Here is a 15,048-nt window from a genome sequence, read left to right on the forward strand (position 1 = left end):
TCATTGTAAAAGAGGTAATAAAGGTGAAACAATATACTGAAAACTCTCACAAAATGAGTGAATATAGCAGCAGCTTCTCTTGATGATGGTGCCCTTTATTAGAATCTAAGTGGCCAACCTGCGACTTTCGAGCCGCATGCAGCTCTTTCTCCTCCTCCTTTCGTGCAGCTCTGAAGGTACAAAAGCACATTAAAGCTCTGTTTATGTTTGCGCGCACGCGTGTGCTTTGCTTGGGTTCATTACAGTAGTTGCTTGCGTTTATCATGGTATTTACGTGCGCACTTTGCTTGAGTTTATTACGTGTTTTATGGGTATTATAACAACAACCTCAGTGTGCGTCTTCGTGTGCATCGATTGATAAGAGAGACGGGACTCCGCAGCCTGTGCAGTGGGAGGGTGAGAAGAAAAAAAAGCACAATAGAAACTGTGGAATTTATTGTTCCCACCACCCACCTCAACTGTGCAATGAGAGAAGGAAGAGTTAACCCCGAGCAAGACGACCTCAACACGGAGAAGATATCTCAGATCCATCTCCTGACCATGTTCATGTGATCGCAGCAGGAAAGATTAGCATGGTATTTTGTGAGGAAATAATTTGTCAATTTCACTCACAAAATGCTTGGGAAAAATGCGTAGTTAAATGAAAATATATGGATGAACACAAACGTTTTTTTTAAGAGAGCGGGAGAGCTCTTTTTTTTTGCGCAATAGCAAGCCGCTCTGCCTTTTGTGTCAGACGTCTATCGTATTTCAGAGCTTCAAATCTTCACTTTATCTCACACCAAGCTAACGTAGACCTGGAACTTCCAAACGAGACTAAACCTCCCAGTCCCAAGTTAGTCACTTTGAAAAATCACACAGAAAAGCAGATGCAGTTTAAAAATAAAAAATAAACAAGATTCCAAAGACGAATCCTTTCATCATGTCAAGAGACTTGGAACTTTGGACAGGCCAAAAAGCCACACATTGAAGGGTAAAAGTAAGTTTCTTTTGGCTTGTCCCTTTCGGGGTCGCCACAGCGTGTAATCTTAGATGAACCCACGTATAATGTTTGACACAATTTTTACGCCGGATGTAATTTATTTAAAAAAAATTCCTTAGTGATATCGCTGAAATCTTGTGTCCTGAAAACAAATATCTTAAATAAATGATACCAGACCTTCAACCACACTGTTGAACAGAGAATATCGGACACGAGCATGGCTACTAATTCACAGTTGCACACAGACCTCCAGTCATGTATTTTAGTGTTGCGTAAGATGAGAATTGTGACATAAAAGACAAGACTTTGTTGAACTGGTATTTGCTGCTGTTTGACAGCACACTCAATTTTAATTTTTAAAATTACTGGCCCGTGGTCTTGGTTTGCTATAGGAGTCGATTTTTCCTGTTATCATGTTGGTGTGTGACATTTACAATAAATCAGGCTAAGCAAAGGTATGTGTGTGGGGAGGGAATGATGTTCATGTGTATGATCTGGCTCTTTGATGTATATGATGTGGCTCTTCATGGTAACACATTAAAAAAAAAGAGTCTCTTCATCTCTCACTGGTTGGCCACCCCTGACTGTCCATCCATCCATTTTCAACAGTGCATATCTTGTTAGGGTTGCGGTCTCCAGAGATTGCAGTAAGCTAAATAAGGTATGTGCACATGTGACTGAAAAAGGTGCATTTTGTGCATTTTCATCAGTTGGACATCTGGCCCACATCTGTGTCTTGTTTTTCGTCTTCTATGTTGTATAATCCCATATCAACCGACGCAAGGGATTTGCAATAGAGGCCAAGATTGTGGATGCAAATAGGCTTGGGCATCATTTGAATTTGAGCGATTCCAGTCCTGATTATTTTTAGAGGGTTGGGTCAACTTTGCATGTTTTATATGAATAGTGTCCAAATTATGAACATGCATTTTCTTAGCAGCCGGCAGCATACACTAAAACAAGCATTTGACGCAGGATTCTGTCATAACCAGAACACTAGGGCGGACCCAAATGCACGACTCTATAGACAGGAAGGCTTTGAGAGGAAGGTCTTTATTCGTTCCAATGTCAAATGCCGGAGAGTCAGTCAGAGCGAGCAGAAGTATCAGGAGCGTCAAGCTAAAGGGGTTGGTCAGAGCACAGTACAAAGGGGTTCAGGATCAGGAATGCGGAAGTGCGGGAATGAGGCATGGATGGCAACGATCTGGCAAGGCCAGACCATCCGCTGGGTCCTATATATATTGGGGTTAATTATCAGCGATGAGGCGCAGGTGTGCGCCTCCTAATCAAAGCAGCTGTGCACCTGCACAGCCAAGGCTGGACCGGGAGGACCATGACAGATTCTTCATAACAAGCATCTTTATCAACTCTATGAACTAAAAGGCAATGTGTGTGGAACTATTCCAGCTAACTTAATATTCTTTAATGTTTCAGTTAAAAGTTAAATATCAATCCATCCATCTTTCCATCCATCAATTTTCTGAGCCACTTATCCTCACAAGGGTCCTGGGAGTGCTGGAGCCAATCCCAGCTGTCATAATAGTATATAGTCATAACTAGCAGTGAAAGGAAGAGAGTGAATTGATACATTCAGTGTAGGAGTCAGTCTAACCCTAACCCCAACCTTAACCTAACCCTAACCCTAACTAACCCACTGTACTTGGAGCATCATCTAACTCTAAGTGGTCAGAGCTTTCCGGATGTCTTTTTGCTGTCTGGTAAATTATCAACAGAAGAGGAAAAGAGTCGACAAAGAGTGTGAGAGAAGGAGACAGTACAAGAACACAACATTGCAAAGAAAAACAACCAGTCGTGGTAGAGAGGAAGAAGTATGGAACGTTGAATGTGTGTATTTTATGGAGGGGTGTGAAAAGCACCTCAGTAATGTAATTCAAGTAGCAGAGTAGAAAGGCTGCACCTTCATCTCCCATCCACCCTCCACTCATGAAAATTCCATGTATACAGTATACACTGAAATAGTACGAGAGCTGCCATGGTAGATGTCAAGGGTGATGTAAAAAGTGTGGGGGGGTGCATTTTTTTTTTTAATATTTTCTGGATGTAGAGTCATCTTTGTCCCCTCAAGACATCAAAACCTTATTCTACAAAAAACCCTGCAATAAATGTTAATTTGACTGAAGGTACACATATTGGCAATGTATTTTACAATAATTAACATTTTATTGGAGTAACAATAGGACAACACAATGGTGTTCTACCCTCAGCACTTTGTGGGCAGTGTCTTGCTCAGGGTCACCTAACGCCATTTTCATCTCATGTGTCTACATGCACAAAATTGTTAGGAGTACTACCCATGCTTGCATGGATGTGACCTGTAAGCGTTTGTTGTCTGTTTGTCAGTGTGTGAAAACCTCTGGGGAACAGGCAGGCCCAACTTTGATCTTGAAAGCACTGCGTTAAATGCATTTGTCCAAAGTGAGCACATTCAGACATGCTGGAAGAGAATGTTACATTACACGTACCAGGAGCTCACCTGTCACAAGAGGTTTGTGTGATGAATGCTAGTAAACTTTGCATTTGTTTTATGATCACTGACTTGCAGCGTGCAAAAGTAACTGTTAATCCAAAAATAACAGCGTAAAGTTTTGTCTTTGATATATGTTAAACAGCATTTGATTGACTGACTCTTTCATGTATGCGTTGTGAATATTATATGACAGCTGATCATACATGTTTATGCTCAAAGGAACGACAGGGAGGATTGTCTCGAGATAGCTTTAACTCCGAGGCTTGTGTGATGTTCTTGTTGTCATGATAAATTCCGTTAGCCCCAGACAGAGTACATCGACATTTGTTAAAATATTTAGTGGAAGTTGAAGTGTGATAAACACACTCCTGCTACTGAGAGTTTTAGAAGTCAACTGTCCATGTTAACTGGGAAGGATCACAGTGATTATGATTTTTAAAGTTCCACAAACAATACACTAACCAAAGCCCATTGCAGCTAGATCAAATCGTCCTGAAGCAAATATCTAATTTATTTTACCTTCTGCTATTGTTTGGAACAAAACATTACCACTGATATTACAAAATACAAAAGTAAATGAAACAGACTTGCAAAAACAATCACAGAGCTCGCTATACTTTTTTATTCTAACAAACTACTGTGTTCTAAATTCCATCCATCCATTATCGAAGCTGCTTTTCCTCACAAGGGTCGCGGGAGTGCTGGAGCCTATTCCAGCTTCGGGCGAGAGGCAGGGTACACCGTGAAAAATGGTCGCGAGCCAATCGCAAGGCGCATATAAAAAAACAACCATTCACACTCACATTCACACCAACGGGCAATTTAGAGTCCTTGGAGGCATCCCAATCAGATGCCCCAGACACCTTATCTGGCTCCTCTCAGTGTGGAGGCGCAGCGGCTCGACGCTGAGCTTCTCTCGGATGACTGAGCTTCTAACCCTATCTCTAAGGGAGAGCCCGGACACCCCGCAGAGGAAACTTATTTCGGCTGCTCGTATTTGGGATCTTGTACTTTCAGTCATGATCCACAGCTGGTGATCATAGGTGAGGATTTGGATGTAGATTGATCGGTAAATTTGTGTTTTAAATTCTGGTATAATATTACATTTGGTTTGATTTTTGGTAAGTTGTCCAATTTCCAAGCCCGGGGAAAAAAATGTATATAAAAATTGGCAGGTAATGTCAGAAGTTAGCTAATCCAGTGTTAAAAATAATTTAAAAGAAAATGCCAAATAAATGATGCGGGTGAGTTGCTTTCCCTGATAGGAAAGGCAGAGAGTCACAACAAATTTTCATTTTGGCTGAAAGTATCAGCATCCCTATTATATGGTGATGTATTATCAATTTACTATACATACCTTATCCTCAAAATTTGCAAATGATCTACACATCTTTGACAGTAACTTTCAGCTGAGAGGGGAAATAAATAGCTTAAAGCTTCTTTTCTGAAGAACATTTATGAAGCAACAAAATCCACAATGCCTCATATCACGTAAAACTTGTGAATGGCGACACTCGTATCGTATCGCAATACTGTTTACTATGTTTATGACGCGCTCAAGCTATAAGAGTAGTTAGCACATATCTTTGTTCTGTGTGGGTTTTTTAACATTTTAAAATGTGTGTAAGATGTTGAAAATCGGTATTTGTGTACCCCACTTAGTGTACCGCTCCTCTGTCATGCACTCAATGGGGTTTTGACACGCAGCCCCTAGTTTACCTTACTAAAAAACAGGCCGCTTCACTTGTGTTCTTTTCTCTTTTCTTTTTTCCACTGCCTGTGTGATTTGCAACCGCCTTTCAAGCTTCTGCAGCTAATGTGTCGAGCGAGCCCCCATTGTTAAGGTTGCAGCATTATGAGTTCCTTTTGTATGTGTGTTTGTCTGCACTCCCCGAGAACTGCAGGGGCATCTGATAGACAGGCTCGAGTAATAGGTCCCTCCATTTGGGCTCTTTTAAACGAGGTAAATATGGAAATTCTTCTTCGCTGAGAGTCCAATTCGCAATCAATTGGTAGCATGAAGTACTGCCCAATTTTAAATCACAAGGGAGGGTGAGAGAGGTCTTATTTTATTGGCTGGTGCCTGCTTCAGGAAGCGGGTGGGGGCAGCATCTGAATTACATTAGATTTAATTAAAGCACGGCCATCCCGACTACACACTGGTACATGAATAGGCGGTATGCCTCGCTGCTCGTTATTGAGTTTTCACACATTACAAAAGTCTCCCCGGCCGGTCTTTCAAGGTCGGGGACACAGAGAAAACGTAACAAAGACTCGAGAGTCCACCCTTCTGAAGAAGTTTCTCAATATTTTGAAAAAATCTAGCATATGACCTACTGTATATACCTCAGTTATAATACTTCAAAGTAAGAGTTGATGAGTTGATTGTCCCACTCACAATACTGGTTACCAGTTCTGCTAATATCCTCCGGGACCCCGCAGGTTTATGGCACTCAGTATTGCAAAACGTGACAGCACTCAAGTCCTAATAATCACCAAAGATGTCTAAACACCACAAAGGAGTTTCCTTCTACCCAGCTTTAAGCCACCCAAATGCAAGTATGGTTTTACTATAGCAACCTGGAGCCATCTTGTGTTGGTCATTTCCTGTCAAGCGTCGTCCACAAACTGTTTGCATGGTCGCTAGGCAACACAGACCACACAAAGTCATAATGGGAACTGAAACAAAAGTGTACTCGGGCAATAAAGCATTACTTTCTTACAGAGACCAAAAAAAAGTATTCCATTCAGTCTTTCAAACTTTATGAGGGACCCAGTGGTTTGTTGTTTATAGCCTTAGCCTGAGGCACCTGTGTAATTTGAAATAAAACAGCTAATATAAAATACTCCCTCCTCATTAGCACTTTTTGCCTGCAGTGCCTTAATAAATAGAACCTAGTCCCTCTCTACCTTCTTCCTACAAATTACATATTACTATCTGCCAGCAAGAAAAAGAAAATTCAATTTACTAATTTTTCACCCTGATTCGAATTCTCATCCTATCTTTCAGCACTATTCCCTCCACCCTTCTACTGAATAATAACGTGCAGCGCTTTCTGGCATTGTAGCAGTCCCTCTTCTTTTATTTCATTAAGCATCTTGCCAGAAGTCTTTTTTTTTTTCATTGTCAGCTTTCCGGAACTCAAGTGGTTGATGGAAACCACAGTGTGGAGATGAATCTATCAACTTGAACCTTGATCTTCGGTTCCCTTCTCTCATATGCAACGCCAAAAACATGGATCGTGTTTTATTTGAGGTTCCTCTCTTCCCTTTTTTTTTCTCACTAATAAGGATAAGGATTTAAAAATTTAACCCGGGTCATCCAAGGAGTGCAGCCGTGAGTTTTTTGAACTGATTTTATACCTGTTGTAGAATACTAGCGTCTTTTTCCTTAAAATTACATTGAGTCCATTGAGACATTTTAATAGCTCCCCAACACCTCCTTTTCCGTAACTTCTAAATCCAGTAGTTTTCCTCATTCTTACGCCAACCACCACTTCCTACCGCCTACATCCACCCTCACTTGAAGCTTTGTGTTTCCCTTGCAGAAGCTCCTGGGCAGGACTTTGTGACATTGGACAACCGTCTGCGCTACTACCCCAGCATCACCTACGCCGTCATCGGGAGCGCCGTCATCTTCGTGCTCGTCGTAGCCTTGCTGGCCTTGGTGCTTCATCACCAGAGGAAGAGGAGCGTTCTGCTTCCTGCTGGCGTAAGAGGAGCCTCTCATCACCATCATCAACCGTTGCTGCTGTCACGCTTGGTCATCTTGGATCGCAGCCACACGCATCCCAGTGATCCGGGTCTTTCCCCTGGCGCCCCTTCCCCAGCCGAGCAATATAGCCCATCCTCTCAGATGCTGCAAATCCCGTCTGATACCCTTCGTCCTACAGCACAGCCAGTAGAGACGCCTCCATCATACTCTCAGGCTGTAATGGATGTCAGGTAAAAAAAAAAAAAAAAGCTACCCAGTTTTACACTGCACTGACCATGACCAAAAACAGCTTCTAAAAGGTAGGACAGTATTCCTTGTAACACGTTAGCTACGGTTTTAAAGTGTGGCCAGCCAAGGCCATTGCCATGTCTTGGTAACATCTGAGAGAAGGCAAGAAATGACAAAATTCAACTCACCCTGTTTGCTGTGCTTTGGAAAACTTATCTATTCACAGTTTTCTTCAACATTGCAAATATAAAAACTAAAGATAAAACATTGCAAAAACGTTCATTCACAAATAGAGTGATTCTCAGTGTTGTGCGAGTACCACTAGTGATGCAAAAAAAGAATCACTGAATTAAATACAGTAGCAGTATAATTTCCAGCAGTTTAAGTATCCAATATTATCGAAGCTATTAGAATAAAAGCTTGTAGCTATGCACACGTTCTGTTACACATTTCCTCAATCAAGAACAGTATATTTTATTTAAATGAAGAACAGTATATTTGATCTAAATTAAGAACAGTATATTTGATCTAAATGAACTGTTTGTTTTTAAACATCTTCCGTTAAATTAATATTTCGCTTGTATTCATAACATTCGAACTGTGCATGTTGCAATGGTTTACAATAGTAAATACACTTTAATGTTACTTGGATGGCACCTCATGAAAAGTTTGACACCTACTGCTCTAATAATATTATCGACATAAAATAAGTAATTTCGAAATAGTGTGCTCGAGTGTAAGTGATGTACAGTATTCTCTTGTCTTGCAGGGCTCGCACACGGCCCTAAAAGTCCCTAAATACCCCTAAATTTTCGAAGGTGCATTTAGGGGCTCCTAAAAGTCCTTAAAATCCGCGAAAACGGGTCAAGCCCCTAAAAAGATCTTAAATTAAAAAAATCAAAGGGAGGACCTCTCCCGCCAAAATTCTCCCTAAAAAAATCTTTTATTAAAAAAAAAAAATAGCGATCCGTCTGGCGTCCAAATCAGACGGAAATTTTCAACGGAAGTCACCGTGTTGACAACCAGTCGCCATTTTCTCGATATTCCATTGTTTGTTTCCGTGAGTAGGCATTTCACTTCGTCTTCGTTACGACGTAGCGTAGTTCTTTCATCGATCCAACTTATAACACGGGAAAGTGCATTTTTCAAGAAGCTTGGGTTGAAAGTAAGGAGTTTGGGAGCTGGGTTCGTCGAGACCCAAAAGATCGGCACATGTTTTACTGCCATCTGTGCAAGCAGAGTTACCAGCTTGAAAAGATGGGCGTCAAAGCGCTGGAGTCGCACCGGAAAAACAGGAGACACGCTGATTTGGCGAAGACGCTCTCATCTTCCGTTGGTATGAATCTGTTTCTAAAATATTAAGATAGTGAAGCATCAACTTCAGGCAGTGGTACTAGCAGTGCATGCGCACCTACAGTTGTCCAGTCATCGACTTCAACCAGCCGGAAGTCAGGCTTCATGAACGTAGTTCAATACACGAAGACGAACTCGTTAAAGGCAGCGATCGTGTGGACTTTAAAAGTGATCTGCAGCCATTACAGTTACAAATCTTGTGAAAATAATTTGAAAGTGTTTGCAGTCATGTTCCCAGACAGTGACATTGCTAAAAACTACCACTGTGGGGAAAGGAAGACTTCGTACCTGGCCACTTTTCATCTCTACTGCCTCAAAGCCAAAAAAGCCAGAATAGAGACTGACATATCTACGCTTATTGAGAAGGCTGACCGGCTGTGTGAGGAGGCAGAAGAAAAGAGGAAACTGAGGTTTATCACCGAGGCCAATGCATTCAGAGGCAGAGCAAAGGACAAGAGCCACTTTGGCACCTCTGCAGCAACAAATAGAGGAGGTACTGGGTAGGCTCAAGGAGCCAGAATAGGGGTGCTGAGACAGACATCAGTAGAAGACATTTGTGCATATAGTTGCAATTGTAGTTGGAATCTGTTTTTCTGTAGACTGTTATGTGAAGACGTTCACAATGGTCATATCAATGAGAACTACCACAAGGGGCGACAGGTGATTACTGTCACAGGTACTGAGGTACTGGAACATTTGATGAACCAAGAACCTTACTCTTGATTTCCCACGATGGCCCTAAATTTTTCGTGTCGGCCCTAAATTTTTTCCGTGTCAGCCCTAAATTTTTCGTGTCATTCCCTAAGAATGCCCCTAAAAAGACCTTAAATTTTTTTGGTCAAACTGAGTATGAACCCTGTCTTCCTACACCTACACGCCGTGCTAGTTTTAAGGCTTCAGGGAAACAATGAGAGCGCCTGCAGGCTGTGAGATTACAGTAAGACCCTTCGTGAGGAGGTAAACTTACTGAATAAATTCAGGAACGCAAATTCTGCGCTTCCTTACCACACCATTATGATGTGAATGACAGTACTCAACAGACGTTTATTTAATTCTGCAATGGCACCTTCGGTGCTTTGGAGACGTCTACAACCCTCTCCGCCTGTGTGAAGAAGCAGCAACAGCAGCAGCTGCCCGTTTAATATTTTTCTCCACGTCCGTCGGGATGTTCAGGTCAAAAACATACGCTTCCTCCCGAAACACCAAAGAAAGAAATAGGAGGTGTTTAACTCCTCTGCTTCGCTCTGCAGTTGTAGCTTCATCGTTCTCAGACGGTATAGCTAATTCATCGTTGGCATCTTGATCATAATGTTTTTTTTTAACATTTTATTACAGTATTGCAACAAAGTTGAAAGATTTTTTGGCGTGCACTTACTGAATTGTATGGAATTTATTTTTTCGAGGGTAAAGCAATGTTGTAAGATGTTTGTAAGACTTTGAAATGATAGTGCCTCATATCTCAAATCCAGAATGTAGTTATAGTTTAAACTTTTATTACAGACAATTCTAAACATTCATCAATTGAATTATTTACTATTTTTTGGCTGTTCAGGGGAGGGCTTGATCCCAATTACAGTTGTTTTATTTCATGGCAATTGTATTGGCCGTTGATTATTTGTGGACTTTGTCAGTGTATTCATTAACAATGAAGAGATTTTTATCCTTTTATCTTCTCACAGAACACATCTGAAGTAACAAAGTTACTTGTGCTGACGGTCATCATGTGTTTTTGTTCTCTACTAGTCGGCCTCCCTGGTTTGATCTCCCGCCTCCCCCGTACCTCCCAGATGGACAGGCAGCTTCCGAAGGCGACTTGCCGCATTACGAGAGCCCTTCCGCGTCACCCGCCGTCAGAACTATTTCTTCAAACAGTCACTCCAACTTCAGTACTAGACAGATGTCGGATCGGCTTTAAGTACACTCTGACTGACTCCCTGATAACTACTGCAGGACTGCACAAAGCAGCACATTCCACAGCACAGACCTGCCAAGAGCAGAAGACTGAACAACTCCACTGAGAGTTCAGGGCATCCTGAAAATTCTTTTTGTCTTGGCTCCCCCTGGTGGAATTTTTATGTTGTTGTTTTGCAGATCTGCTGTACTGTACTTACTGTTCACTTCAGAATGAGTCATTTGCTCCTTTCAGTTGAAGTGATTCTATATTAAGAGGTACTAGGTACTGGTTTCATAATCAACGACCGCAGCCTTTGAGGATTATCTCAAGTGATTTAGTAAGACTGTGTCAATATTAAAATATTTTCACTGGGTGTAGCAGTAAATGCAGTAAGTCCAGCCTATACCTATACGACTGCACTTTTTTGTAGGGAACCTGTACATACTAAAAGCCACATCATACCTTGTTAAATCTAATACAGCCTTGACAGTATTTCTTGGTTGTGTTATTTTACAATGTGAGGCTTTTGGAAAGTCAGCATTTCTTTCATATCACCGATGAGAGCTTAAGGGCCACGTATTTGTATGGTCTTTGTCGTGAGGTGTAAGATAATTCAGTGCACAAATCAATAAGTGCTTCATGGAAAGCCATTCAGTTAATTTTTTTATATCCTTTACGCTCAGCTTTAGATCCATCGACTGGTATCTTTATTCTTACTATAGGACAACTGTTGAACTGGAATAACAACTACAAGGACTGGGATGATGCATCTTAAAGGGCGATACGTAAAATGAAAAAGAAAAGTGAGGTGAGGCAAAACTGCACTTGTTGAAAACTGTGTGGTACTAGCTCTAATGGTGACCTCATAAATACTATGAGTTAATATCTAGGGCTTCAGTAGTAGAACTAGTGGTGCAACTACTGCGCATTGTTGCCTGACAATTAACATGTAGACCTATTGGTATACCAGTTTTCGTGCTAGTGAATAGAAAAGGTAATTCAATACTCTATCGATGAATAGTCTTGGTAGTGATGGCAAAGAGTGCAGTAGTGAATGGACTTTAACATGCACGTCGAATCTTCTTTTCCTTTCAGCTTGTCCTGTTAGGGGTCGTCACAGCACGTTATCTTTTTCCCTCTAAGCCTATCTCATGCATCTTCCTCTCTAACACCCACTGTCCTCATGTATTCCCTCACAACATCCATCAACCTTTTCTTTGGTCTTCCTCTCGCTCTTTTGCCTGCCAGCTCCATCCTCAGCACTCTTCTACCAATTACACACACTCTTGCCTCTCGACATGTCCAAACCATCAAATGCTTCAAACGCTTTTGCATAGAAATGGTGCATTTCAACCACGGGAAGTTTTCCCAAGTACTTGGAACATTTTGAGGAGCATTTTGTGTGTTTGGACAACCCCAATCAAAGATGTTTTGTCCTCCTGATATGTGAAAGCATGTAGATTTTTTTTTTTTTTTTTTTTTAAGACTAAGCAGTGGTTCAGTTAGAATTTTAGGATATGGGTAGGTGTGAAGGATAGGAGTCGTGTCTTTCCAAAATTGGAAAAGAGAAGCTGTGTTTGAATTAGGACCGTCTCCGCATGTCATTGTGACATAGTCAGCCTTCAAATGCAGCCTCCGTAATCGGTACAAACTGTAGACGGTGTCAGCGAGACATGGAAGTGTTGTTATTCTCCTCAAGGAAAACACACTTTTGTAGCACTTCACTCAAAGTCACCTTTGCATTATTTCTGTAACTAGGAGTTTGTTTCTGTTTTGAAACTCAAACAACTCCAAGAGAAGTAAGAAAACATTTGGAAATATTTAGCATATGAGATTAAGCGAATTTTCCCATTTCAGTGTTGTCGCTTTATTTGTGTGAGTTAAAAGACAAAAGAGTAAATCTATTCAACATTAATGTTTGGAAACGTGCTTGTGTAGAATGCGCTTGTCAAAGCAGCTAATTCAGAGGGGCCCATATTTGTGGTGCGAGAGTTCTGCAGGAGGGCCTCATACATGCTGAGTGGCGGTTCTATGCAGGGTTCTTTAAATCACTATCAGGGATGTTGCAAGTGCATTGTCTGGAAAAATTCTTATTTGGAGAAAGTTTCTTTCAAGACAGTTTTAGATTTTTGAGTTTCCTGTCTCACAATGTTTGCTGACGGTGGGGTTGTTTTACACTATGTATCACAAATAACTAATTCAATTTCATGAAATAGAAAATGTACTCAATTACACAGACTCTGATTCAAATCCGGGCTCGCCTGTGTGGAGTTTGCACATTTGTGGGTTTTTTCCGGGTACTTCGGTTTCCTCTAAACATGCATGGTAGGTTAACTGAGGACTCTAAATTGCCTGCAGGTGTGAATTCTTTTTTGTGTGCCCCACGATTGAGTGGGGACCAGTTCAGGCTGTACCCCGCCTTTCTCCCGAATAATGCTGAGATTTGCTCCAGCACGCCCATAACCCTAGTGAGGATAAGTAGTACAGAAAATAATGGATTGAATGAATGTACTTTATAATGCCGTTAACTAAATCATTCCGCAACTAAACAACTTCTCATTATTTTCAGTGTGAAGACCATTTATTCATGTGAGGGGCAGATAGCAATTTCCTGCATGTACATCGGACATTGTTGGTGCCTTGTGTACCAGACAAACTACACAGTTGGGACTTACAAGTTTCTTCAAGTTTGTCAAGTTGTATTTCATGACAACAACATGTAGCAGTTTTTACTACAGCTTAGATAATGTTTGGTGGCCACTCCCGTTTGTAAAAAGAACAATTTTGTCTCGGTACCGTATCATCACATACTTCCGTGGCCTATGTTGGCGCACTAGATCTGATGTTGTTATTTATTGTATAACATTACCAATTGCAATTGTGTACCCTGCCTGTGCAAGCTATTGCCCGATTCAATGTACAGCGTTTATTTCAGTATTTAATGTTATGCCTTGATATCAACACTGATAAATTTTAAATTAACTAAAAGTTCAATCTTCAAAAAGTTAAAAATAGGAAGGATTGTTTGAAAATGCAAATGCTCTGGAACATCCATGGCCAATGTCTAATCTTAAAATGTTTTCATTGGGTCAGCTTTATCAGCTAGTAATGTTTGCTGACTGCTAATGTGTTTTACATTTCACAAGGAAAGGGGCAGCTCTGGTACAAAATAACTGCAGTTTTTCTTTTGCTAAAAATACAGTATTTGTATCTTTAATAACGTACAATTGTCAGTAGTGGTACTGTGTTTCAGTGACGTGAAAAATGAAGGATGTGTTTTTACAGTATGTTTGTCGTGTGTCCTGTTTGCTTCAATCAATCCTGTAAATAAAAAAAAAAAACATTGTTTTGTCTGTAATACAAGGCGTTTGGATAACAAAACAGAAGTCAACCAAGGTAATTAACTGAGTTATATATTTTCACCGAAGGAACAACCATGTCTCACAATTCTGTCTGTGTACTTTTTCATTACAACAATTTGAAAGATGGCAAACTGGTGCAACTAATAGCACTTCCATGATTTTTATTCCCCTTAAAAGGATATGTCAGAGTTGTTTTATGGGCCCTGTAGGTTAAAGTAATGTACAATTTTGATCTATGGACCGTGAATACATTTTGAAAAACATGATACTTTTTTTTTCTTGCAAGCAAATTGATGTTCTTCACTGTTTGGTAGTTGTGTGTTCAACCAACAGATGTCGCCCTTGTTCGTGAAATGGAAGGTTTTTTCCCCCTCCTTACTCGGGACTTTGCTGAACTATTGATATTCTTAGTCAAATAAGTTGTCTTGTTGTCAGATTTTAAACCAAACTCCTGCGGTTGTTGTCCGAATTAATTCAAGGTTCACATCGGCCCCATCTCGGATTCATGGAAACTACATTTTATTTGAACCCCCCAACTCTGAGAACATGAATTCCTCACCACCACCCACTTTTTGATTAGAATGCCCCTTCTCCCCAATATGTTTGTATCTGACACAGATCACTTGTCATACCATCAGCATGTCAGCACAAACTGTGTCTTCACTTCATTTTCACATCTCCCTCACTTACCTTCAGCTGGTCTTAAACTTTTGTGCCAGAAACTCATATTTGCTGAGCCCCAGCCCTTCACTACAAAGACTTTAATTAAAAGCGTGTGGACCACTTGGCCATGTACCTCTTACTTTCTCTGTCCCTGTCGTTATCAGCTGTTGGATTTCTGAGAATGCTTTAAAACTCTGCAGCAACTCATCAGGATACCTGAAATCACGGCTCGCCCAGTTTTGCAGTTCTTGGCTTGGCTGTGGTGAAATACTGGCTAAGTTGCACACGAGACATCAAAGGTCACATTATAAACTCCCACAAACGTGACTTTAGGGATTCTTTCGTCCATGCGACAGATGCAGT

At 40.9% G+C, this 15,048-nt stretch overlaps 1 protein-coding gene across 1 annotated transcript in view; it reads left to right on the forward strand.

The window, feature by feature from the left end:
* The window catches only part of ldlrad3 (low density lipoprotein receptor class A domain containing 3), a 107,445-nt gene extending 92,733 nt beyond the window's left edge, over positions 1-14,712 (forward strand). Inside the window, exons 5-6 of the mRNA XM_061821876.1 lie at positions 7,019-7,415; positions 10,510-14,712. Coding sequence (XP_061677860.1) covers positions 7,019-7,415; positions 10,510-10,681 — 569 coding nt within the window. The 3' untranslated portion in view covers positions 10,682-14,712. The remainder of the gene's footprint in view (positions 1-7,018; positions 7,416-10,509) is intronic.
* Positions 14,713-15,048: the final 336 nt, after the last annotated feature.

The sequence above is a fragment of the Syngnathoides biaculeatus genome, chromosome 6, assembly GCF_019802595.1.
Source record: "Syngnathoides biaculeatus isolate LvHL_M chromosome 6, ASM1980259v1, whole genome shotgun sequence".
In the NCBI taxonomy this organism is placed as follows: domain Eukaryota; kingdom Metazoa; phylum Chordata; class Actinopteri; order Syngnathiformes; family Syngnathidae; genus Syngnathoides; species Syngnathoides biaculeatus.